The sequence below is a fragment of the Leptopilina heterotoma genome, unplaced genomic scaffold, assembly GCF_015476425.1.
Source record: "Leptopilina heterotoma isolate Lh14 unplaced genomic scaffold, ASM1547642v1 Lhet_275, whole genome shotgun sequence".
In the NCBI taxonomy this organism is placed as follows: domain Eukaryota; kingdom Metazoa; phylum Arthropoda; class Insecta; order Hymenoptera; family Figitidae; genus Leptopilina; species Leptopilina heterotoma.
Genome location: NW_025110983.1, coordinates 1,833,054 through 1,857,450, shown reverse-complemented (window position 1 = coordinate 1,857,450; position 24,397 = coordinate 1,833,054). Strand labels below are relative to the sequence as shown.

Here is a 24,397-nt window from a genome sequence, read left to right as displayed (position 1 = left end):
CATAGATTTTTAATCAAATTCTTTAAAACGATTCAATTATTTTCGAAAAATATTCGAAATTCTATTTTGAATATCTAATATTTTCATCAAATTTCGCAAAAGAATTCAATTATTTTAAAAAAAAATTAATAAAATTCATCCAAAATTCAATTATTTAAAAAAAATATTAAAAATTCAATTATTTTCATAAAATTTCGCAAAAAATTCAATTATTTTAAAAAAATTAATAAAATTCATCCAAAATTCAATTATTTTCATAAATAGTAAAATTTTCATAGGAATTCAATTAATTTAGAATAGCATTTTTGAAAAAATTTCGAAAAAATGAAATTAATCAATTATTTAACAAAATTTTTATACAATTCTTCACAATAGTTCAATTACTTTCACTTATAATAACATTTTTTATGGAATTCGAATTTTAAAAAAAAAAATTTGATAAAATTCTATGCAAAAATTTAATTATTTTCATAAATAATAAAACTTATCGAAGAATTTCAATTATTTTTAATACTATTTTAAATTGATTAATCGAAAAATTCAATTATTTAAAATAAAATTTTCATAATATTTGTTATATTTCGAAAAAATGAATTAATTAAAACAATGTTTATAAAATTCTTATGAAGAATTCAATTATTTTTGAAAGTAACAACATTTTTCAGAGACATTCAATTCTTTTTAAATATTTTAATAAAATTTTTCGCAATAATTCAATTATTTTCATATATAATATAACAGCGGAATTGCTCATAATTTGTAATTTAATTTCAATTCCTCAAAAAATCAATTATCAATTATTATCAATGATGAATTATCAATTCTTTTAAAGAATTCAATTATTTACAACAATATTACAATTTTTTTTTACAGGAATTCAATTAATTTCAAATATTTTAATAAAATTGTTCGAAAGAAAACTATTATTTTAAATTCAATTTTAATTAATTTTTTTTAAATTATTCAATTACTATCTTTCAGATTTTAATAAAATTTTTCCCAAGAATTCAATTATTTTGAGGAATTTTAATAAAATTCTTTGCAAAATTCAAATATTTTCATAAACAGCAATAATCATCACAAGAATTCAATTATTTTTAAAAGTAATACATTTTTTCTTGGAAATTCAATTATTTTTAAAAATTCTAATAAAATCGTTCGCAAGAATTCAATTATTTTCAAAAATAATAAAATTTTTCATATAGAAATTAAATTCTTTTTAAACATTTTAATTAAATTTTTCGCAATAATTCAATTATTTTTATAAATAATAAAATTCCTCTCAGAAATTCAATTAGTTTTGAAAATCTTAATAAAATTCTTATAGTACCTGACTATTCAATTATTTTCATAAATAATGAAATTCATCGCATGATTTCAATTATTTTTAATACAATTTTACAATAATTGCTCAAAAAATGTAATTATTCTTAAAAATTTAATTTCAATTCCTCAAAAAAATCAATTATTTAAACAAATGTTTTTTTAAAATTCTTTGGAATAATTTAATTATTTACAACAATATTACAAGTTTTGCAAAAATTCAATTATTTTCAAGTATTTTAATAAAATTGTTCGCAAGAATTCAATTATTATCAAAAATTTTAATTGAATTCTTTGTAAAATTTAATTATTTTCAGAAACCTTTTTGCAATTCAATGATTTTCAATATTAAATTAGAATTTACATAAAATTAATCGCGAAAGAAATCAATTATTTAAAAAATTTTATAAAATTCTTCGCAAGAATTAAATTATTTTTATAAATATTTAAATTCTTTGATGAATAATGAAATTCGTTGCAGGAATTGAATTTATTAGCAGGATAAGAAAGAAGTAAATATTTTTGATGATAATTAAGAAAAAGTAAGGAAAATAAAATGTAGAATGGAATTTTTGTCAGTTTTTGTGAAGTATCGAAAACGAGTTTTTTTTGGTCGTCAAGTTTAATTTTTTGATAACTACTTTTTTTAGATTGCAAGCTACTTTTTGCTACTTTTTTAAAATTAATTATCGAGTGCGAAGTCTGTAATATCACAATCTTATAACAAACTTAAAACCAATTTAAACTGTTTTAATTCACATCATCTATTATTTTGTAAATTCGGAAAAATTAGAAGATTGTGGAAATAAATAAATATATAAATTTAACAGTTCTAGCAATTAATTGTTATAGGCCTTTACATTTTTATTAAAAGAAAAAAACTTACCATGTGTTTAGTAACAATATTTTTTTTTTTTTTGAAAGTAAAAATTTAAAATGAATTCTAAATTATTACCTGCGACTAGATCACAAAGTCACAATATGTAATTTGTTGCAGCCCAACACTCTTAAATCATTCATTAATTATAGAATCAGTGCGCGTTTAAAAATATTACAAATAAAATTAAGTGAATGTGTTGTGCTCTTTGGATTTGGAAGGATTCCAATCGGGTGTTATCAGCGTCCAACTGTATGGTAAATATTTTAAACTTGTACACAATTTACATTTTTTATTTTAAACATTTTTTCAAATGGTTAAATTATGTTTAAATTATTCATTTTTGTTTATTGTTAAATAATTAAATTTGACCCCAGAACGGAAATAAGATTTTTTACCCTCTAACGGAAGCCTGGGGTGGTTTATTACCCCAGATTTGAAACATTTCTGAAAGGTTTCTATTTTACTGATTACTATTATTTTTTTTTAGAATTTTTGAATAATATTATTTAAAACTTTTGATTTTTTAATTTTTTAATTAATGAAATTTTTAAAGCAACGCGTTCATGAAAGGAATACATAAAATGTAACGCACAAAAATTGAATGTTAAAGTATAATTACCACTTGGCAGCGGTTTTTTTTTATTTTTCAATTACATTAATTTTTACAAACTAAATATACATTAAATGTAATTTTTTGGTTGAACTGTAACTTTTCAAAAATCGCTGATTCTAAAATACATAATATTTACAAACTAAAAAGAAAAGAATGAAAAGAAATTCTTTAACATAATTCGAAAAATTTAATACATTCACATAATTAAAATATATTGAAAATACATTTAAAAAAATTATGTACAAAAAATTTTTGAATTTCTAAATTTAAAACAGTTGCCAGCAATCTGCTAAAAATTAGCGCCTCGTAAAAAATTGTTACATTACAAATTTCTTTTTCTTTACATTTATTTACAATAATAATTATGTTTATACTCGTTATAATTAATAATCATACAATGTTTAATTAAATTCGAATATTTACAATTTTTTATCGTAGAATCTAAATTTTTTTTGAAAAAAAGGAAGAAAAACACACTCATACACGACTTAAAAATAAGCTCCTTATAATTAGATGGTAAGAAATAAAAATCACTGGAAGCGTCCCGAAAATTTGAAAAGAACAAAATTTTTGTTTCTTTATTAACTAAGTTTACAATTAAACAACTAGGTAATAATCTAATAATTAATTTTGAAAAAAGAGGAAAAAATTATTTTATACTCTGCTTTTAATTAATTACTGAACATTATTTATAAGAACAAATTAGTAAAATTTTTAATTTTTAATTTTTAATTTTCAAATTTACAAAATTACAAAATAAGAAAAACTAAGCTAAATTTTATAAACAAATTTTTACATAATTTTATTTCGATTTGGAAATTAATCGATATCAGTACTGGCGTTAAATAATGATTTTTTTAAAAAAATCAAATTCTATTATCACTAATCATTAGAAACGCAAAATTTTTATCGTAATTTGTAAATCAGAAAAAAGGGGAAAAAATTCTGTCACGAGAAATTAATTTTTTTTACAAACATAAAGACAGGATTTTTTTTATATTATATAAATTTATACTTTTAAAATAACACTATAGGGACAAATATCAAAATTTACAAAGTTTTTAGCTACTTTTTTTTTAATTTTAAAAATTTAGGAAATATTTAAAATATATATCTTTATTAAACTCTTTTTTTTATGTATTTTGAAAATTTATTTTGAAAATGTATTTTGAAAATGTTTTTTGAAAATGTTTTTTGAAAATGATTTTTTCATCGATGTATCGATAAAATTTTTAATTTCCGTTTATTGATGTATTTCTGAATCGAGTTTATCGATATTTTTTAATCAAACGTATAACGATAGTTTGGATTCGAATATTTCGGTATTTTTTCTATCGAATATTTGTGTATTTTTTTTTTAATCGAATATTTCGATTGTTTTTTAATCGACTCGGTCGTTATTTTTTAATCGAACGCATCGATGTTTTGATTTTTGAATATTTCGATATCTTTGAATCGACTTTAACGCTAGTTTTGAATCGAATATTTCGATATTTTTTTAATTGAATTTTTCGATATTTTTGAATTGAATATTTCGCAATTTTTGAATTGAATTTTTCGCAATTTTTGAATTGAATTTTTGGATATTTTGAAATTTTTTAATCGAATATTTCGAAATTTTTGAATTGAATATTTCGATATTTTTGAATCGAGTTTTTCAATATTTTTCAATGGAATATTTTGACTCGAATCAATAATTATGTTGACGATTTTTTTTGCAAACAATTAAAATGGTCGATTCTCGGTAAAATTGTATAAAAAATGTGGGCGTGGTTTTTTGTTTAGTGACAGCAGAGTGGGCGGAGTTTTTAAAATAATAAAAGACTTTTAGTCAAGTGTTAAGAAAAAATTAAAGTTGTCCTGGCTTCTTGTTTGTTTTTGGAAGAGTAGGCGGAGTTTTATTTTTTTTAGAGGAAGAAGATTCTTAGCCGAGTGTTGAAACAGAAAAGGGGCGTGGTTTCAGTCTCTGGTGGGAGTAGAGAGGGCGGAGTTTTCAAGAGAATAGAAGCCAGTGTTCGTCTTCGGCTATTTTTTTACCTTCTTTTTTCTATTTCTACTCCCTTCTCTAGTTTTTACTTCTTTTTTAAAATTTTTTTCTACTTTTTTTTTCTTTTTTTATAATTTTTTTTTACTATGTTTATATTCTCTTCTTCTCCCTCTTCTTTCTCCAGTTCTACATTTTCTCCCTCCTCTTTCTCTTCTCTCTCCACTTGTACTTTTTCTGCTTCTTTTTCTTTTCAAATCATAGTGAAATGTGGGCGTGGTCTTCAGGTCTTTGCTTAGAAGGCGGAGCCTTCTTTCTTCGTTTCTACTACTTCTTTTAAATGATAGTAAAATGTGGGCGTGTTTCTCCGTCTTCTTTCGCTTCTTTTTCCTTTCAAATGATAGTAAAATGTGGGCGTGTTCCTCCGCCTTCTTTCGCTTCTCTTTCTTTTCAAATGATAGTAAAATATGGGCGTGATCTTTACGCTTAGAAGGCGGTGCCAAGATACAGTGGGCGTGTCCTCTTTAATTAGAAGGCGGATCCAAAAAGCGAACTAGCCGAAAGTGGTCGTGTCCTACGTCTTTAGAAAGCAGTGCCAATAGGCAAAGTAGAAGTGGGCGTTTTCTTAAAGATAGAAGGCGTTGCCAAGAAGAAAGATAACAAAAGTTGGGCGTGTCCAGCATAGTTAGAAGGCGATACCATTAAGCGAAGTAGGAAAAGTGGGCGTTTAGATTGCAATCTACGAGAAAGTGATTGTTTTAATGATTAGAAGACGGCGAACAAGTAGAAAAGAGTGAAAGGGCGGTGACAATGAGTAAAACTGGGCGTGTCCTCAACTAGAAGGCGGCGCCAATAAGCAAACTGACAAGAAGTGGGCGTTTCTAATCATTAGTAGGCTGAGCCAAAAAGTGGGCGCGTCCTCAATGATTGAATCATTTCTAATCAAACACTCGGAATTATAATAAAATCATTAAAAACAACAATTTCGACAATTGGAAGACAAATCCGTTTAATTTAACTAATTCTTAATAGCAAATTTCAGTCGGTAAATTCCTATTTAAAGTCAAAAGACCCTTTTCAGTATAAAGACCCTTTACCTATCCAGTAAGATAGGATAAAGATATTTTTGGATATCCAAAAAGGGACTTAGCGAAAAAGAAAGACTTCTTTAATACCAACTATAAAAAGGCTGATGATGAGGCGTTGGTCTGGGTGGTTGTTGGAAAGTTTGACTCGTATAATGACCGCTGAACTGATGAGGTGGTGGGGGATGATTCGGGTGATGTTGAATGTTACTGGGCGGTGTTGGTAGTCCAATACGATTACCACTACTGTTATTGTTGTTGTTGTTGATTGGTAAATTCCAGGATGGCGATGAATTACCCTGATTCGCTTGATGTTGATGATGAACAGGTGAAACGGAGGAAATTGGTAGTTCGCTGGATGTTGTTAGATGATCAGAGCCTGGACTTGGATTTGAACCGCCCATCATGGTGACGAGGGAATTTGGTGTTGGTGGTAGTTGATGAGCAGTTGTGTTGTGTTGATAGTTGCTAGAGGAAACTGAATGAACTGGTGAGAGTTGATGAGTCATGTGTGTTGAATTTGGTGACGATGTTGGTGGTAGCAGTGACGTTGGGTAGCTCACTGATGGTGGAAGACTGTAGGTTGGCGTCGAGCAGACGGATGAGCCAAGGCGACTTGAGTCCGGTGTTAGTTGATGAGGTATCGACGAATGATGCGTTGGGTACAAGTCTGAAAATTAAAAAGAAGAAGGAAAATTAAGACTTTGTCTAATAGAACGTTTCAACTTTCTAGCTAGGACTAATGTTCTCTTTGTAAAGCACTAATTCTATTTTCTAGTCAGGACAAAGTAGTAAACTTAGAATACAGGAAGATTCGGAAAAGAGAAATCGAAAAATCCTTTTTATTCTTTTTTTATTTATATATCAATAATAAGTCGAGCAGTGCTGTCATTAGTGTTGTAGTCATGATCGTTTTCTTCCAAAGCGGAAATTGCATACTCGTGACGAGGCACATTTCGTCCGCGACGATTGAGGTCTGCCTCATAAAAAAAAAACCGGTATTCAGATTATTTCGATACACAACTTCCGGTAATTGTCCGTCAAGTCGCTTCTGTTTTGCCCGACTTTCACATGTATAGATTTTAAACGACTCCGTAAGATATATCAGATAATTTAGTTTGGAATCAATTTTTATTGAAATTAGGAGAAGAAAATTTTTAGTGTGTTGAAAAAAGGGAAATATTTGCAATTCAGAAAAAGGGGGATTATTGTTGATTCAATTGTTTTAGGAACAAGAAATTTGTGGATTTTACTGAACAATAAAGTAAACAGAACAGAAAATTATGGTTCGAGGATGATGTTACTAATGACAGCATTTTTGGATAATGAAGTAAAAAATTAGAAGATGGAATAATGCTACAAGAAAATGAATAATAGTAGATACAATGATGCTATTCGGAAGTTAGTTAGTAATTAAACAGAAGATGCTACAGAATGATGCTATTTGGAAGTTAGTTAAATAGTAATTAAACCGAAGATGCTACAGAATGATGCTATTTTGAAGTTAATTGGTAATTAAACAGAAGATGCTACAGAATGATGCTTTTCGGAAGTTAGTAATAAAACAGTTAGTAATTAGAGGTAATTAGTATTTAAACAGAAAATGCTACAGAATGATGCTACTCTGAAGTTAGTTATAGTATTTAAACAGAAGATGCTACAGAATGATGCTATTTGGAAGTTAGTTAGTAATTAAACAGAAGATGCTACAGAATGATGCTACATATTTGGAAGTCAGTTATTAGTAATTAAACATAAGATGCTACAGAATGATGCTATTCTGAAGTTAGTTATTATTAGTAATTAAACAGAAGATGCTATTCGGAATAGTCAGTAATAAGGCAGAAGATGCTACAGATTAATGCTATTTGGAAGTTAGTTATTAGTAATTAAACAGAAGATGCTACAGAATGATGCTCTTCGGAAGTTAGTAATAAAACAGTTAGTAATTAAATAGAAGATGCTACAGAATGATGCTATTCTGAAGTTAGTAATAAAACAGTTAGTAATTAAATAGAAGATGCTACAGAATGATGCTATTCTGAAGTTAATTAGTAATTAAACAGAAGATGCTACAGAATGATGCTATTCTGAAGTTAATTAGTAATTAAACAGAAGATGCTACAGAATGATGCTATTCTGAAGTTAATTAGTAATTAAACAGAAGATGCTACAGAATGATGCTTTTCGGAAGTTAGTAATAAAACAGTTAGTAATTAAATAGAAGATGCTACAGAATGATGCTATTTGGAAGTTAGTTCGTAATTAAGCAGAAGATGCTACAGAATGATATGCTATTCGGAAGTTAATAATAAAACAAAAAATGCTACAATAAGTTATCACTAAAAGTCGGTGTTACAATAAATTAAAATTTCAAACAATCAACGATTCTATAGTAAGAAAAGCTATCAGTCAGTCATAGGAAGGTATGGGAATCGCATAAGTCTGTCTCACTCCAACTCATGGGATATGACTGACGTGGTAGGTTTTCTTACTGTATAAGACAGTGAGCAACAAATGATAATTATCCTATAAGGCAGTAAGTAAGAAATGATTAGGGTCGGAAAATAAAAGTAAACGTTATATTATATAAGACACAGAATGACTCTGGAGAAATTTAAAGAATCTACTCACCAGGACTCGATGAGAACACCGGATCTGGAAGACTTTGTCCATGATGGGGATGAGAATGAGTTGGAGGCAGAGAAGCACCTGAATGTGAATGTGGCGCTGCTGGTGGTGGATGAAGAACATAAGGTGTTGATGAGTAGGGCACTGATGAGACATAGCCACTTGATGTTGTTGATGATAATTGTTTACGGAGACGTGCTCTTCTATTGCTGAACCAAACTTGAATTCGTGCCTCGGTGAGTTTTGTACGTTGGGCCAATTCTTCTCTTGTGTAGATATCTGGATATTGTGTCCTCTCAAATGCCCTTTCCAATTCGTCCAATTGGTGGGCAGTGAAGGTTGTTCGACTTCTGCGTTGCTTACGTTTTAGGGGTATTCCTGGTTCGCTCTCGCAGTCTGATCCTGAACTTGTTTTTCCTGAAATTAATTAATTGTTTTCGTTAGTTCTTTTGGTTCTGTTTTTTGGTATTTGCTTTTTTAATTCTTTTTGTTTTTTAATTTTTTTCTTTTTTGTTTTTTATTTTGATTCTTTGTTTTTTTTGCTTTTTTGTTTTGTCTTTCATTTTTGTTTCTTTTGATTTTAGTTTTTATTTATTTTTTTTTACTTTTGTTTCTTTTCTTTTGTTTCTTTTTTTCGATCTTTGCTTTTAATTATCTTTTTTTGCTTCTTTTGATTTTAGTTATCAAGTTTTTTTTGGTTTTTTTTGTTTGTTTAATTTTTTTTTTAATTTTGTTCTTTTGTTCTTTTTTTATTTTGGTTTGTCTTTGATTCTATTTTTTTTACTTTGGTTTTCACTTTTTTTTGTTTTTACATTCTTTGTTTTTGATTTTTTCAACATTGACTCTGAATTAATCTCCTTTTTTTATTGTTTTTTGGCGGAAAAAAATTTTTTGCTTTGGAAAAATATTTTCAAGGCACGTGTCCCATATACTTGAAATTTGTTTCGTCAAAGAAAATAAATAAATTTAAAAAAAATAATAATAAAAACTCTCAAGTCTACCGCATATTAGACGCAATCATTCATTCCGAGACTAATAAAAGGGTTTGGAAGAGGTTGAAATTACTGGTCGAGAATCAAGAACGTTTAAGCTCCCGAAAGATATAATTTTCTGTTTGATTTTCAAAGATGCGCGATATATGCTGCTTGATATTGTGGGTAGATCTCTATTACGTATCTTTAAACTTTTAATTTCAAGGAACAAAATTCACTTTAATTTCGAATCGATTAATTAATTTGTCACTTTATTATAAAAATTTATTTTCAAATTTAGTTTCAAATTTATTTTCAAATTTATTTCAGAAATTTATTTTCAAATTTATTTCAGAAATTTATTTTCGAAATTTATTTTAAATGGTTATTTAAAAATAATTATTTATTCGTTAATATTTTTACATCAAGAATAGTAATGAGTGTGTAAAAATTTCTACTGCGCAGAAATATTCGACTTTATTAGTTATTGCGCAGCTATATGCGCAGTTTTCACTTTTAAGCTGCGCAGTAGTTTTTCATAACTAATTTTCATGCGCAATTAAAATATTTTAATTCGAAGAATAGTTTTTCAGTGGAAAAGATTTTATTTGCATAAAAATACTCATAATATCGAGAAAAAAAATAGTTACAAATTGAGGATTTGTAATTAAATGGAAAAAAAAAATTTTTTTTGGCTATAGAAAAATTGTTTTCTCTTTCTACAGTTTCTGTATGTGTGTGATACTTAACGCCCCGTGGTTATTTAAATGAATTCTCTTTTTAAAGAGTCTTTTCGCTGTTTTATTCTTTCTTATGATTATTATTTTTCTTTTTTTTCATTATTTCTTTTTTTTTGTAATAGAAGGTCGGCAACCTCAGAGAACTATCGTCTTACTGAAGGAGCCCCGCTTTTTCTCTGCTTCTTTGGGCCTTTCATCTTCGCCGACTAGCTACCCTCAAATGATCTTACGATGAGCCCTCGTGGGTACACATTTCATTTGTCATGTCATATGGATGAGAAACATTCTATCTCTCTCCCCCCTCTCTTCATTTTTTTTCTCTTTCTCTCACACTTTTCCTCTCGATCGTGTGATTTGACTTTAATTGTGAAAATATTATTTACGAATACTTTCGGAGTTATATTTTTCCGTTGACAAAATAATTTTCCACCTTAAAATTAATTTTCCTTGTGAAAAGTAATTTTCCAATTAAAATATAACATTTCCACCTAAGAACATAATTTTCCACCTTTGAGTTAATTTTTCCAGTGTAAAAAATATTTTTCGCTACCACCTCTTAGATTTAATTTTCCATATGGAAAATAATTTTCAACCTTCGGAGTTATTTTTCTTTAGGGAAAATTATGTTTCAAAATATTTTCCACCTTGGAATTAATTTTCTTTGGGGAAAATAATTTTTCACTTAAAATAAAATATTTTCCGCCTTGAAAAATAATTTTTCTCTTAGAAGAAAATATTTCCCACCTTGGAAAAATAGTTAGAAAATCATTTTCCGACCTGGAAAATTTAGCACTCTTGGGAAAATAATTAGAAAACCATTTTCCACCCTGAAAAACTAATTTTTAAGACGGAAAATCATTTTCCACTGGAAAATTATTAGGTTGAAAAATTATTTTCCAGGTGATAAATAATTTTCCAAGGTGGAAAATGGTTTGCTAATTATTTTTCTAAGAATGCCAAATTTTCCAAGTTGGAAAATTGTTTTCCACTTATAAAAAAAAACTATTTTCAAGGTTGGAAAATTAATTTTCATTGGTAAAATATTTTCTCAAGGTTTGGAGAATAATTTTACCTTCAAAAAAAAATTTTCCCGGAGAAAAATTCTCTTTTAAAGTTAAAAGAAAAATTTTCTCTTAGGTGGAAAATTATTTTTGTTTCTTTTTGTCAAAAATGATTTTTTTTTAAGTAAAAAATAAAAAATGGGAGGATATAAATTTCCTCCTCTGGACCACCATACGAGTAATAAACTTTCCCGGCATTATCGAGTGTGGTATCCTCGACGAGCTGGAAATCGGCGAATGAATATATTAAATGCGTGTATTAATCACTCGTGTTCCCCGCTCATGAAAATTGACGGCTTTGCTGTATAAAAGCTGTAACGCTACTCAGTAGCACCTACGATCAAAGAGACTTGGCTCTGTAATTTTCTTGCCGCTCGCACCTCACTCTCAGGTGCATCATTGCGGATATTCATCGCTTTGTATATTTGTACGCGCCTTATGAGAATATGCTTTATATATTATGCGTACTCGAAATATAATACTTCACTCGACGAGGAAAATATAATTTCAAAAGGTGGAAAAATTTGCTAAAAATTTTTCTCTATTTTCCATTTGTCTTCGCTTTTCCCTCTTCTATTTTCAAATTTCCAAAAAATTTTCTACTAAAGAAAATATTTTTCTTGGTAGAAAATTTCTTGGAAAGTTTCCTTTTTTATTCTTATGGTTGAAAATAATTTTCACTTTTAATGGAAAATTATTGCGAAGGTGGAAAACTACTTTAAGGGAGGAAAATTGTATTGAAGGTAAAAAATGTGGCAAAGGTTGAAAACTATTTAAAAGCTGGAAAATTAATTCGAAGGTGGAAAACTATTGTAAAGGTTGGAAATTAGTTTAAAGGTGGAAAAGTTAGTGAAAAGTTGGAAAATTAATTCGAAGGTGGAAAACTATTGTAAAGGTTGGAAATTAGTTTAAAGGTGGAAAAGTTAGTGAAAAGTTGGAAAATTAATCCGAAGGTGGAAAACAATTTCAACTGTGGAAAATTCTTTAAAAGGTAGGATTATATTTTGAAGGTGGAAAATTAAGGAGGTACGAGGAAATTATTTAGAAGGTGGAAAACTATTCCGCAAATATAAAATTGTGGAAAAATAATTCAAAAGTGAAAAATTATTTTGAAGGTAGAAAAATATTGCAAAGGTTGAAAATTATTCTGAAGGTTGAAAACTATTTCTAAAGTGGAAAATTGTGGAATATTATTTTAAAGGTAGAAAAATATTGCAAAAGGTTGAAAATTATTTTGAAGGTAGAAAAATATTGCAAAGGTTGAAAATTATTCTGAAGGTTGAAAACTATTTCTAAAGTGGAAAATTGTGGAATATTATTTTAAAGGTAGAAAAATATTGCAAAAGGTTGAAAATTATTCTGAAGATTGAAAATTATTGGAAAATTATTTCGAAGGGAGAAAAACGACTTCAAAAAGGTGGGGAATTATTTTGAAGGTAGAAAACTAGTGAAAAGTTGGAAAATTACTACGAAGGTGGAAAACTATTTTAATGAAGAATTATGTTAAAGATTGGAAAATTAATTCCAAGGTGGAAAATTATTTAAAAGGTCGGAAACTATTTTGAAGGTAGGAACTAGTGAAAAGTTGGAAAATTACTCCGTAGGTGGAAAATTATGTTAAAGGAAGGAAATTATTTAGAAGGTTGAAAACTATTTCAAAGGCGGAAAATTATTTTATAGGTGGGAAATGATTTGCAACGTTAGAAAATATTTAGAAGGGGGAAAATTATTTTTAAGGTGGAAAATTATTTGGAAAGTGGAGAAATATATTTAGAAGGTGGAAAAATTTTCAAAAAAAACTCACCATCTCCCAGTTTTGTCTCATCCTCAATGTCACGTCCCCGTAGAAGACGAGATATTGCCGACACACTTGGTGCACTTGTTCTATCGCACATTCCCTCCTTAATTAGTCTGTCTCTAATTTCCCAGGAAAATGCGCCTGGATTTTCCCTCTTGTAGTCTTCAATTCTGGATTCAACTTCAGGTGTTGCGACTCGTGGTTTACTTCCACCAATCACGCCTGGCCTAATACTTCCGGTTTCCTGATAACGATTTAAAATTTTCGAAACACATCCATGTGATACTCTAAGTTGCCTGCGCACAAAAAATAGAAAATTATTAAAATTATTATTAATAAAAAATTATTAATAATAAAATTATTTTTCATAAAAAATTATTATTAATAATTTTAGTATTAAAATTAATGTTATTAAAGTTATTGTTTTAATAATTATTAAGACAATAGAAAATTGAAAATAGAAAAAAAATTTTTTTACCTGGATATGACGCAAGGTCGAACGCCACTTCCGGCCATTTCCACAATTTGTTTTCGAATATGATTTGGAAGAGGTCGTCCGTTAATGAAGACACCCCCCAATTGATTAACACGTCCCTGTCCCGGTATCGATCCCAAATCTAAAGCAAATTAAGAAAATTATTAATTTTTTTCACAACAAAAATTAAATTAATATTAAAATTATTCATTACATAATAAAAATTAGTTTTTTTGTTATTGTTTTAAATTAAAATTTGTTAACTAAATTTTTGGTAAATTTTTTTTTTTTTTTTTGAAAAATAAAATGTAAATTTTTGTAGAAAATAAAAGTTTTATTGAACGATTAAAAAAAGAAAAGAGGAAAACAATAAATTTTGCCAACTAATGCGTTTTTTCTTTCACTTATAAACTAGCGGTTAAACAAAATTGCCGCTATTCGCGAATATAACGGAGAATTTATATTGAGAAAGGTTTCGTGAATCACAGAATAATTTTTCACGCGAGAAAAATGTTTACTTTATTTTTCAAATAAACAAAAACAATACAAAATCGATATAAATCGCAAAAAAAAAAATTGAAAAATTACCAAGAAAATCGGAAAATATAAAAAAAAACGAATTTAAATTACACAAAATCGTTAAAATTGAGGTAAAATATCATTAAATCGTAAAAAAATCGATAAATGGCTTAAAAATCGATAAAAATCGCAGAAAAATCGAAAAAATCGTTGTAGTTGCAAAAAAAAAATCGATAAGTGTCTCAGAAAATCGATAAATATTGAAGATAATCGTTAAAAATCGCAGAAAGAATCGTTAAATATTTATAAAATTGATATAAATCGTAGAAAATCGTTATAATCTCAAAAAATAAAGTTAAATATTTATAAAATCGATATAAATGGCAAAAAATCGTTGTAATCGTAGACAGAAAAGTTAAATATTGTAAATATTCGATATAAATCACGGGAAAATCGATAAAAATCGTTGTAATTTGCAAAAAAAATTGTTAATTGTCTATAAAATAGATAAATATAAATAAATTATTATAATCGCAAAAAGAACAGTTAAATCTCTAAATAAATCGATATAGAATGCAAGAAAATCGATTTATGTCGAAGAAAATCGTTATGAATTGCAAAAAGAATCGTTAAATGTCAAGAAAATAAATAATTCTAATAATAATAATAATAAATATAAATAATAATAAATCACACAAAGAATGGATAAAAATCGAAGAAATCGTTATAAATCGCAAAAAATCGTTAAATACCTATAAAATCGATATAAATCTAAGAGAAATCGATAAAAATCGAATACAATCATGTTATAAATCACAAAAAGGATCGTTAAATATGAAAGAAAATTGTTATAAATTACAAAACAAGAAAAATGTTAAATAATTAAACAAAAATTTATACCTATAAATCGCAAAAAGAATCGTTAGATATCTAAAAATCGATATAAATCGCAAAAAATTGTTATAAACAAAAAATATTGTAAAACATTGTTAAATATTGTTAAATGTTGTTAAATATTCTAAAATATTCTAAAATGTGGTTAAAAGTTCTAAAATATCGTTAAATATTGTTAAATATTCTAAAATATCGTTAAATATTGTTAAATATTATAAAATATCATTAAAAATTCTAAAATATCGTTAAATATTGTTAAATATTCTAAAATATCGTTAAAAATTCTAAAATATTGTTAATAGTTAAATATTGTAAAATATCGTTAAAAATTCTAAAATATCGCTAAATATTGTTAAATATAGTTAAATATTGTAAAATATCGTTAAATATTGTTAAATATTGTAAAATATCGTTAAAAATTCTAAAATATCGTTAAATATTGTTAAATATTCTAAAATATCGTTAAATATTGTTAAATATTCTAAAATATCGTTAAAAATTCTAAAATATTGTTAAGTTAAATATTGTAAAATATCGTTAAAAATTCTAAAACATCGCTAAATATTGTTAAATATAGTTAAACATTGTTAAATATTGTTAAATGTTGTTAAATATTCTAAAATATCGTTAAAAATTCTAAAATATCGCTAAATATTGTTAAATATAGTTAAATATTGTAAAATATCGTTAAATATTGTTAAATATTCTAAAATATCGCTAAATATTGTTAAGTTAAATATTGTACAGCTAAATATTGTTAAATATAGTTAAATATTGTAAAATATCGTTAAATATGGTTAAATACTGTTAAATATTGTCAAATGTTGTTAAAATCGATATTAATCAGCTAAAAATCGTAAGATATTGAAAGAAATCGATATTAATAAAAAACACTAATGTTAAAAAATTCAACTGATTTTTAGTTATTTATCTCGCTTTCTCGACAAGAATTAAAGATTATAATATAAGAAAAAAAGAAAGAAATTTACTTCTGATTCTAAGTATTTGAGGAATTGGAGGGGAAGTGATAATTTGTTAATCGAATTGTGAAATTATTAGATTTATACGCAAGTAATACAAGAAAGTATTAGAAAATAAATGATGAAAAAAAGAAGAGGAAAAAAAAGGTGAAACAGTAGAATTTAATCTCGCGGTGATTCTTATATTGGGCAATAGAGGATAAATTAATATTATTATTATTATTATTATTATTATCATTATTATTCTACTTTCGTCAAGAAGTTCGAGTTCCTTTTTTGTTTCTTCTTTCAAACAATTATAAAAAAGAAAATGAGATCGAATGACAAAGAGGGGGGAAAAAAATGTTTCTAAAAAAACACATGGCTCGAGTAGACAATTTTATTGCTTAAAATGGCGAAGTCGTATTACGTAATTGCGCTTTACGTGCCTTGGCACCTGGAAATAACCCGTCGCTTTATTATATGAACAAAACTATTGCTTAATACTTGAAAGAAAAAAAAAAGAAAAAAAGAATTAAACAAGTAAATTTGATTTTTTTACTTTTTCTGCAAAAAGGAAAATTATTTTTTAATTTTCTCAAAAGTAGCAAATTATTTAATTTTAATTTTCTTATTTTATTTTAATTTTCCTAAAAAGTAAATTCAAGTTTCTAAATTTTACCAACAAGTGAAATTATGTTTAAGAATTTTCCCCAAAAAGTTGAGTCAAAATTACCCTTTAATTTTCCCAAAATAGAAAATTATATTTTTTTTAACTGTATCAAAAAGTAAAATTAAAATTTTTCCAAAACGGAAAATTAAAAATTTTACCTTTCCGAAAAAGTAGAGAAAAATTTAATTTTTAAAGAGATGATGGTTGGAGGGAAATCCTAAAAATTACACAATAGTTTTGAAATATATTGTCAATAAAAATTCTGTGAGGAAAAAAAATTGCGCAAAATAACACGAACCTTGTTGTAAATTGTTTGGGGGACTTTCGGTCCCCCAACCAAAAAAGAGAATCATTTCACGGTTAATTTTCAAAAATTTTCTTCTTCTCTTCTTCTGAATATTGAATTTGAAAAATTAAATGAGTAAAAAATAAAATTTATATTTTGAAAAAAAAAAATTAAACAATTTTTTTTTCTGTGATTAAAATTCATTTGCTTAGAGTAAAAGAAATAAACAATAAAAACAAGGGAAAAAAATGAAGAAGCAAATAAAGAAGAAGGTTTGAAAATTTTGTACATATTGGAAAATTTCTTAAGGGCCTTTTCCTTTACTGTGTGTGTAGAGGGAGAGAGAAAGAAAGTGCCTCCTCTTTTCTTTAAACACGAAAAGATATACTGTATATATATCTCTCGATTTATGACGGGGGTCATTAATGTAAATGTTTCGGTCATTTCGACCATTTTCCAAAAAAGGGGGCTTCTTTTTCTTCATCTTTTGCTCTCTATAACCTCACTTCTCAGGTAGAGTTATATATCAGTTGCCACGGTCAAAAATTTTCGTGGTATTATTTTTGTTGAATATTGTATACTCTCCTCAACAAAAAGAAAGGAAAAAAAAATTTTTTTTTTCTTTCCCTCCCGCAATAAAAATCCCACGCGCCAAAAAAATTGCAAATCCGTCTTTTAAACATTTTTTTTTCTTTTTAAGTCCCTCTCTTGCTCTGCAAACAAGACGATTGGATTTGTTTAAAAAAAATGAATACAAATGTTTTTTTTTAAATAACAAACTTAAAAAGTTAGTAATAAAAGAAGGTTAGGAATTTTTTTTTCGAAAGGACTTATTTTTTGAAAATATTTAAAGAAAATTCGTTTATTTATTTAGTTTATTTATAGTTTTATTGTATTGACTTTATTGTAATAATAAAATATTAATAATAATAATAATTGAAAAAATACAAAAATTTTAATTTTTGTATTAAACTATTTATTTTAACAATGTTTCTAAAACAATTTCTTTATTTTAAGTACTTTTTTATTTATAATTTATTTATTGTTACAAATTTTGTTTAAACATTCTTGTTTTTTTTCAATTTTTGTTTAAACAATTTCGTTTTTAACTAATTTCGCATTAATAATTTAGTTAGTTTAACAAATTTTGTATTAACAAATATTTTTATTAACAATTTCTTTACATTAATAAATATTTTATTAACATTTTCTTTATATTATCAATTATTGAATTCACAATTTTTTTTACACTAACAAATTTTGTTTAAACAAATTTGTATTTGTTAACAATTTTTAGTTATTTTGTCCGTTCTTTTAACAAATTTTGTTTAAACATTTTAGTTTATTCAGCAAATTTTGTTTAAACAATTTAGTAATTTTTAACAATTTAGTTATTTTAAAAATTTTTGTTTAAACAATTTGGTATTTTTTTAACAATTTTGTTATTTTAATAAATTTTGTTTAAATAATTAAGTGATTTTAACAAATTTCGTAATAACAATTTCATTAGATTAACAAATTTTGTTTAAACAATAAATTTTGTTTGAATAATTTAGTGATTTTAACAAATTTCGTTTTAACAATTTCATTAGATTAACAAATATTGTTTCAACAATTTTTTCTCAACATTTTTTTGCATTAACAATTTACTTATTTTCACAAATATTGTGTTAATAATTTCTCCACTTTAACAAAATTTTTTAATAACAATTTAATCATTTTAATAAACTTTTGATTAACAATTCACTTGTTTGAACAGATTTTGTTTAAACAATTTAGTTTTTTTTAACAAATTATGCATTAACAATTTAGTTTTTTTTTAACAATTTTTTCATTAACAATTTACTTATTTTTACAAATTTTGTATTAACAATTTCGTCAAAAAAAAAAAAAAAAATTAAAATTATTATTAACAAATTAATAAATTAATTAATTATTTTTATTTTATTAATTATTATTATTTTATTTTATTAACAAACTTTTTAATAACAATTTAATCATTTTAATAAACATTTTATTAACATTATATTTACTTTAACAAATTTTATTTAAACAATTTAGTTTTTTATCAAATTTTGTTTAAATAATTTAGTATCAAATTATTTAAACAATTTACCGTTTGAGAAATTTATTTCTATTTAACAAATTAATGAACTTTTCTTTTTTTGACAAATTTTTATTAATTAATTAATTTATTAACAATAATAAACGGGATTAAACATTTTTTTTAAATAAACAAATAATAAATAATAATAAATTGTATAAAGAAATTTTTGTTTCTTTAATAAGTTTGTTGGTTTAAATTTTATTTCTTTTTCAATTCATTTAATTATTTAAATAATTTCTTTGTGTGGAGAATTTTATTATTGAAACAATTTATTAATAAAATTATTAAAATTCAAAAAATATAAATTCTCGGGATGAAAACGAATAAAAAGAAAAGAACTTTTTCTATGAGGAAGAAAAAGGGTTTTGATAAAAATGCGAAACGAAACGGTTGTGAATTTATGAAAATTAATTAAAAATATTTTTAAAAAATGTTAAATAATTAAGAAAAATGAAATATTACATGAAATAGAATATTAAAATTGTAAAGAAATAGTAAAAAAATGTTTTTAGAAAGAATTAAAGAAAGGTGAATTTAAAGGAAAATTGACATTATTTTAAAAGAAAAACAAAAAGAAAAATAAAAAAAAAAATGAAAACGTCTTTAAAAAATTAAAATATAAATTTTTTTTTTGTAAATTTTTAAATAAAAAAAACTTTTATATACCTTGAAATGAATATCCGGTGAAGCATGGTCGCATCATCGAGAAATTTGTCGTGACCGTCATCTCACAATTTGCAAGAAAAAAGTAACGTCTTGTCCTCCTCTCCAAAAACACTTTTTATTTTCTATTTTTTTTTTTACTTTTTATAAGTAAAAAAAAAATCCAGGAAAATCCTCGATTTTTATTTTCTGTCCCCAAACACCGGTTCACACCTCACTATTTTTTTTTTTTCAATTTTCGTTCACAAAAATTAAATCGATAGACAATAAAAGAATATCACTTCTCACAATTTTATTAGCAAAGTTAAACTTTTGCCACTAGTATCCAGTTTTTTTTTTAAACTCCCCTCCTACTCCGCCGTCGAAAGACGAGTTGTTTTTAACCGAACGGATTTCAAAACCTTACTGAACGTCCCTGGTAGAAACATGAGGTTGAAAAGTTACTGATGTTTGTTAAGCCACACCTTGTACGATGGCTAAAAATAAGTGGTGGGAGAGAGGGTGCAAAAAAAAGGGGGGAGGTAGAGAAAAGATATGCGAAGGGAGGGGGGAGGTTAAACGCCGTGTAAACAGGTTCGAAATGGTGTGAAAGTTGATTTGTTGACCAATGAGGAAAGAGAGAGGGGGCGTTAAAGTGGGAGGTGCTATTTGACGAGGGGCGGTGGGTGGGGGTAGGAAAAGAGATGGAGAGGGGGAAAGTATGGATGATAATGATGATGCCCGCGACGGTGCGTTTTGTTTGTAGCGTATAAATGTATATTTATTTCTAACAATAATTTCTTTTTAACTTACTTAATTCTTTGAAGAACAATCGTAAAATTATTACTTTTAAATTATTTAATGAATAATTTTACTTAATTTCAAAATTAATTGGATTTCAAAAGAGTTGCGTTTACAAGTTTCATAAATAGATGAACTTCATAAATTTCAATTTGAAATTTTAGAAAATATGAATTTTTAATGAATTTAAATAGAAATTAAAAGAAGAACTCATTAGAAATTCAATTATTTTCAAAAGTGATAAACTTCTTTGCATAAATTCAATTATGTTCAACAAATTTTTTAAAATTCTCGTTAAAATTTCAATTATCTTTATAAATAATAAAATTCTTCTCCAAAATTCAATTATTTTCGAAAAATTTAATAAAATTGGCAAAATTTCAGTTATTTTCAAAAATTCTTATTTTAAGATATTTTTAATATCAATTATAATAAAATTTTCCAAAAAAATTCAATTATTTAAAGAAAATTTTAATAAAAATTTCACAGGAATTCAATTTGTTGCACATTTTTTATAAATTCGCACCAATTCAATTATTTTTAATTTTTTAATGAAGTTTCTCGAAAGAATTCAAATATAAATTCAGAGAATTGAAAAAAATAGTTCTGAGAAATTCAATTATTAGGAAAAATTTAAATAAAATTCTTTTAAAAATTTTATTATTGAAAAAAATTTTTACAAAATTCTTTATAAGATTTAGTTAATAAAATTGCAATTTTAATAAAATTTTCCGGTACAATTCAATTATTTTCAATACAATATTCTTCTTAAGAATTCAATTATTTTCACAAATAAGCAATTTTTTTAATGGGACTTCAATTATTTAAAAAAAATTGAATAAAATTCTTCGCAAAAAATCAATATATTTTCATAAATAATAAAATTTTTCTCGAGAATTCAATTATTTTGAAAAATTTGGATAAAATGGTTTATAAATTTGAAAAATTATAATAAACGTAGAATACAATTATATTTTCGTAAAATTTTTACATTCTTCCTATGAATACAATTATTGTCAAAAATGTTTATAAAAATCTTCGAAACAATTCAATTATTTTCGTAAAAAATAAAATTCTTCGAAGCAATTCAATTATTTAAGAAATTTAAATAAAATTCTTCCCATAAGAATTCAATTCTTTTCAAAAATAAAATTTTTCACAGGAATTCAATTATTTAAAAAAAAATTTAATAAAATTCTTCTTCATAGATTTCAATTATTTTCAATTTTTTTAAAATGAAATTTCTCGATGGAATTTAATTATTTTCCAAAAATTTTTAAAAATTCTGAGAAATTCAATTATTTAAAAAAAATTTAATAAAATTCTTCATCACAAGAAATTCATTATTTTCATGAATATAATAATATTTTTTCCGAAATTAAATTATTTTTTTAAATTAAATTCTTCACAGGAATTCAATTCTTTAAACAAATTTTTAATAAAATTCGTTGCAATAATTCAATTATTTTTAAAATTAACAAAATTTATCGCAAAATTTCAATTATTTTTTATACAATTTAAAAAAATGATAGAAATAAATTGCAATATTAAAAGTTTTTTTTAAATTCGTCGAGAAAATTCAATTATTTTTAAAAATTTCGATAAAATTAAAATAATATAAAAAAATAAATAAATAAAAAATAAGAAATATTCAATTTTTTAATAAATTATATATTTTTCTATGTAAAAAATAATAGTAATAATAATAATTTTTTATTTTAAAAAAAATAAATAAAATAAATAAAATTTAAGAAATATACAATTATTTAATAAATTATATATTTTTCTATTTAAATAATTGAATTCTCGAGAAATTTTTTAATAAAAATTAATAAAAAAAATAAAATTCACTTAAAATTGGAAATTATATAATTGAACATTAAAAGCATTATATAGCGTAAATTCGTGGAAATAATTGAATTTTGAAAAGGGTTCAAATTAAAGTCTTTAAGAATTTGAATTTCTTTTTGTATTATTTGTCAAAATAATTGAATTTCTGCTTGAAAAATTTTGTAATTTTTTAAAATAATTGAATTCTTGCGAACGATTTTATTAGAATTTCTAAAAAATAATTGAATTTCTAAGAAAAAAATTTATTACAATTAAAAATAATTGAATTCTTGTAATGCGAATATTCCTATTTATGAAAATAATTGAATTTTTCGATTAATTAAAATAGTATTAAAAATAATTGAATGTATAGATATGAGTTTAATTATTTATGAAAATAAAAAAATAAAAATAAATAAAATTCAATTTTAAAAAATTGAATTTCCATGAAGGGAAAAAATGTTAATGTCTGCAAAAAAAAAAAAATGTTTAGAAACTGAAAAATTCGTTATTGCATCAAAATTGGTCTTTTTTTTGTTCTCAAAAAAATATTAGTGAGAATATTACAATGGGAAAAATCTTTTTTTTTTTGTTAATTGTTAGGCATTAGATGTTAATATTATTTTTATTATTATTTTTATTATTATTATTATTATTATTTTTTTATTATTTTTATTATTTTTATCATTGTTATTGTTATTATTATTATTATTATCATCGTTATTTGTAAATATACGAGTATTTTGTATATAGTATATTAAAGGGCGAAAAAGGATTGCCTCGAGCCCGGAGGAGAAACTACGACAACAATGTGGATTATGGACGATGATGACGAATATTTATGAGTTTACGATTTTATGAGTTTACAACCTTTAAGGTTTTTGGCTGCACGCGAAGGTCGAAATTTTCGAGAATAGACCGAAATTCTTCGTCACGCGCAGAACCGCATACTATATATATTTTCGAGGTGGGGGGAGAATATTTAGTCGCTCTCTCAATAACAATAATATTATTGAGAAAAATGCATTTTTCCTGAAGACCTTTTATTGAAAAAATATATATGTATATGTTCAAAAGAAAAGAAAAATAAAAAATTTTTTTTTTGTTCTTTTTTTGCTTTTAGTTTTTGATAATTCTTTGTGTAATATTTTTGTAACATTTCGGGTAATATTACTAATATTTTTTTTTCTAATATTACTGCAATGTTATTTGAAAATTAATTATTGTAAAATTACTGTAGTATTATTGAAAAAATACCATTAAAAAAAAAAAAAAAAAAAAAAAAAAAAAAAAAAAAAAAAAAAAAAAATTGTAATATTTTTGTAACATTTTGGGTAATATTAGTAGTATTTTTTTGTAATAATACTGCAATATTATTCGAAAATTAATTATTGTAAAATTACTGTAGTATTATTGAAAAAGTACAATTTAAAAAAAAAAAATTTCCTGTAATATTTTTGTAACATTTTGGGTAATATTAGTAATATTTTTTTTGTAGTTACTGCAATACTTTTTGAAAATTAATTATTGTAAAATTACTGTGGTATTATTGAAAAAATATCATTAAAAAAAAAAAAAAAAAAAAAAAAAAAAATTACTGTAATATTTTTGTAACATTTCGGGTAATATTAGTAATATTTTTTTTGTAATATTACTGCAATATTATTCGAATATTAATTATTGTTATCCTAAAATTACTGTAGTATTATTGAAAAAATACCATTTAAAAAAATATATATTTTCAATAAAATTGACTCTGATAAAATTGACTTAAGGCTTTAATTTGCTGAGGGAGGTTCGACTATTTATTTCTTACAATCAACCAAGAAAAAATGGCGTTACCGTATGTAATCGTCATTTTCTTGTGGGATTAGGAAGAAGGGGAGGGGGTTAACCCCCCAAAAAAAGCCTTATGTAATTTATACACGTCCCCTTTTTCTAAAAATCTTTTTTAGCTAAACGGTTAAAATTTTTTTTTTTTTTGAGGTTATGTTACATTTTCCAAGGAAGAAAAAGAAAGAAATTACCGTTTATATAATATATTTATTGTTCCCGCCGCGTCACTAATTTCATATTACCCATAGACATCTTGTTTACAAGAAATTATAAACCTTATATAGGCATT

At 24.7% G+C, this 24,397-nt stretch overlaps 1 protein-coding gene across 1 annotated transcript; it reads right to left on the bottom strand.

Annotated features, from left to right (window-relative positions):
- Window positions 1-3,971: 3,971 nt before the first annotated feature.
- On the bottom strand, window positions 3,972-20,119 carry LOC122503990 (protein gooseberry-like). The gene is made up of 5 exons (XM_043614811.1): window positions 19,666-20,119; window positions 13,565-13,703; window positions 13,093-13,382; window positions 8,520-8,933; window positions 3,972-6,555 (listed from the first exon to the last, which is right to left on the bottom strand). The coding sequence occupies exons 1-5, from the start codon at window positions 19,724-19,726 to the stop codon at window positions 5,969-5,971; spliced, it is 1,491 nt and encodes a 496-aa protein (XP_043470746.1). The 5' UTR covers window positions 19,727-20,119; the 3' UTR covers window positions 3,972-5,968.
- Between the last annotated feature and the right edge of the window lie 4,278 nt (window positions 20,120-24,397).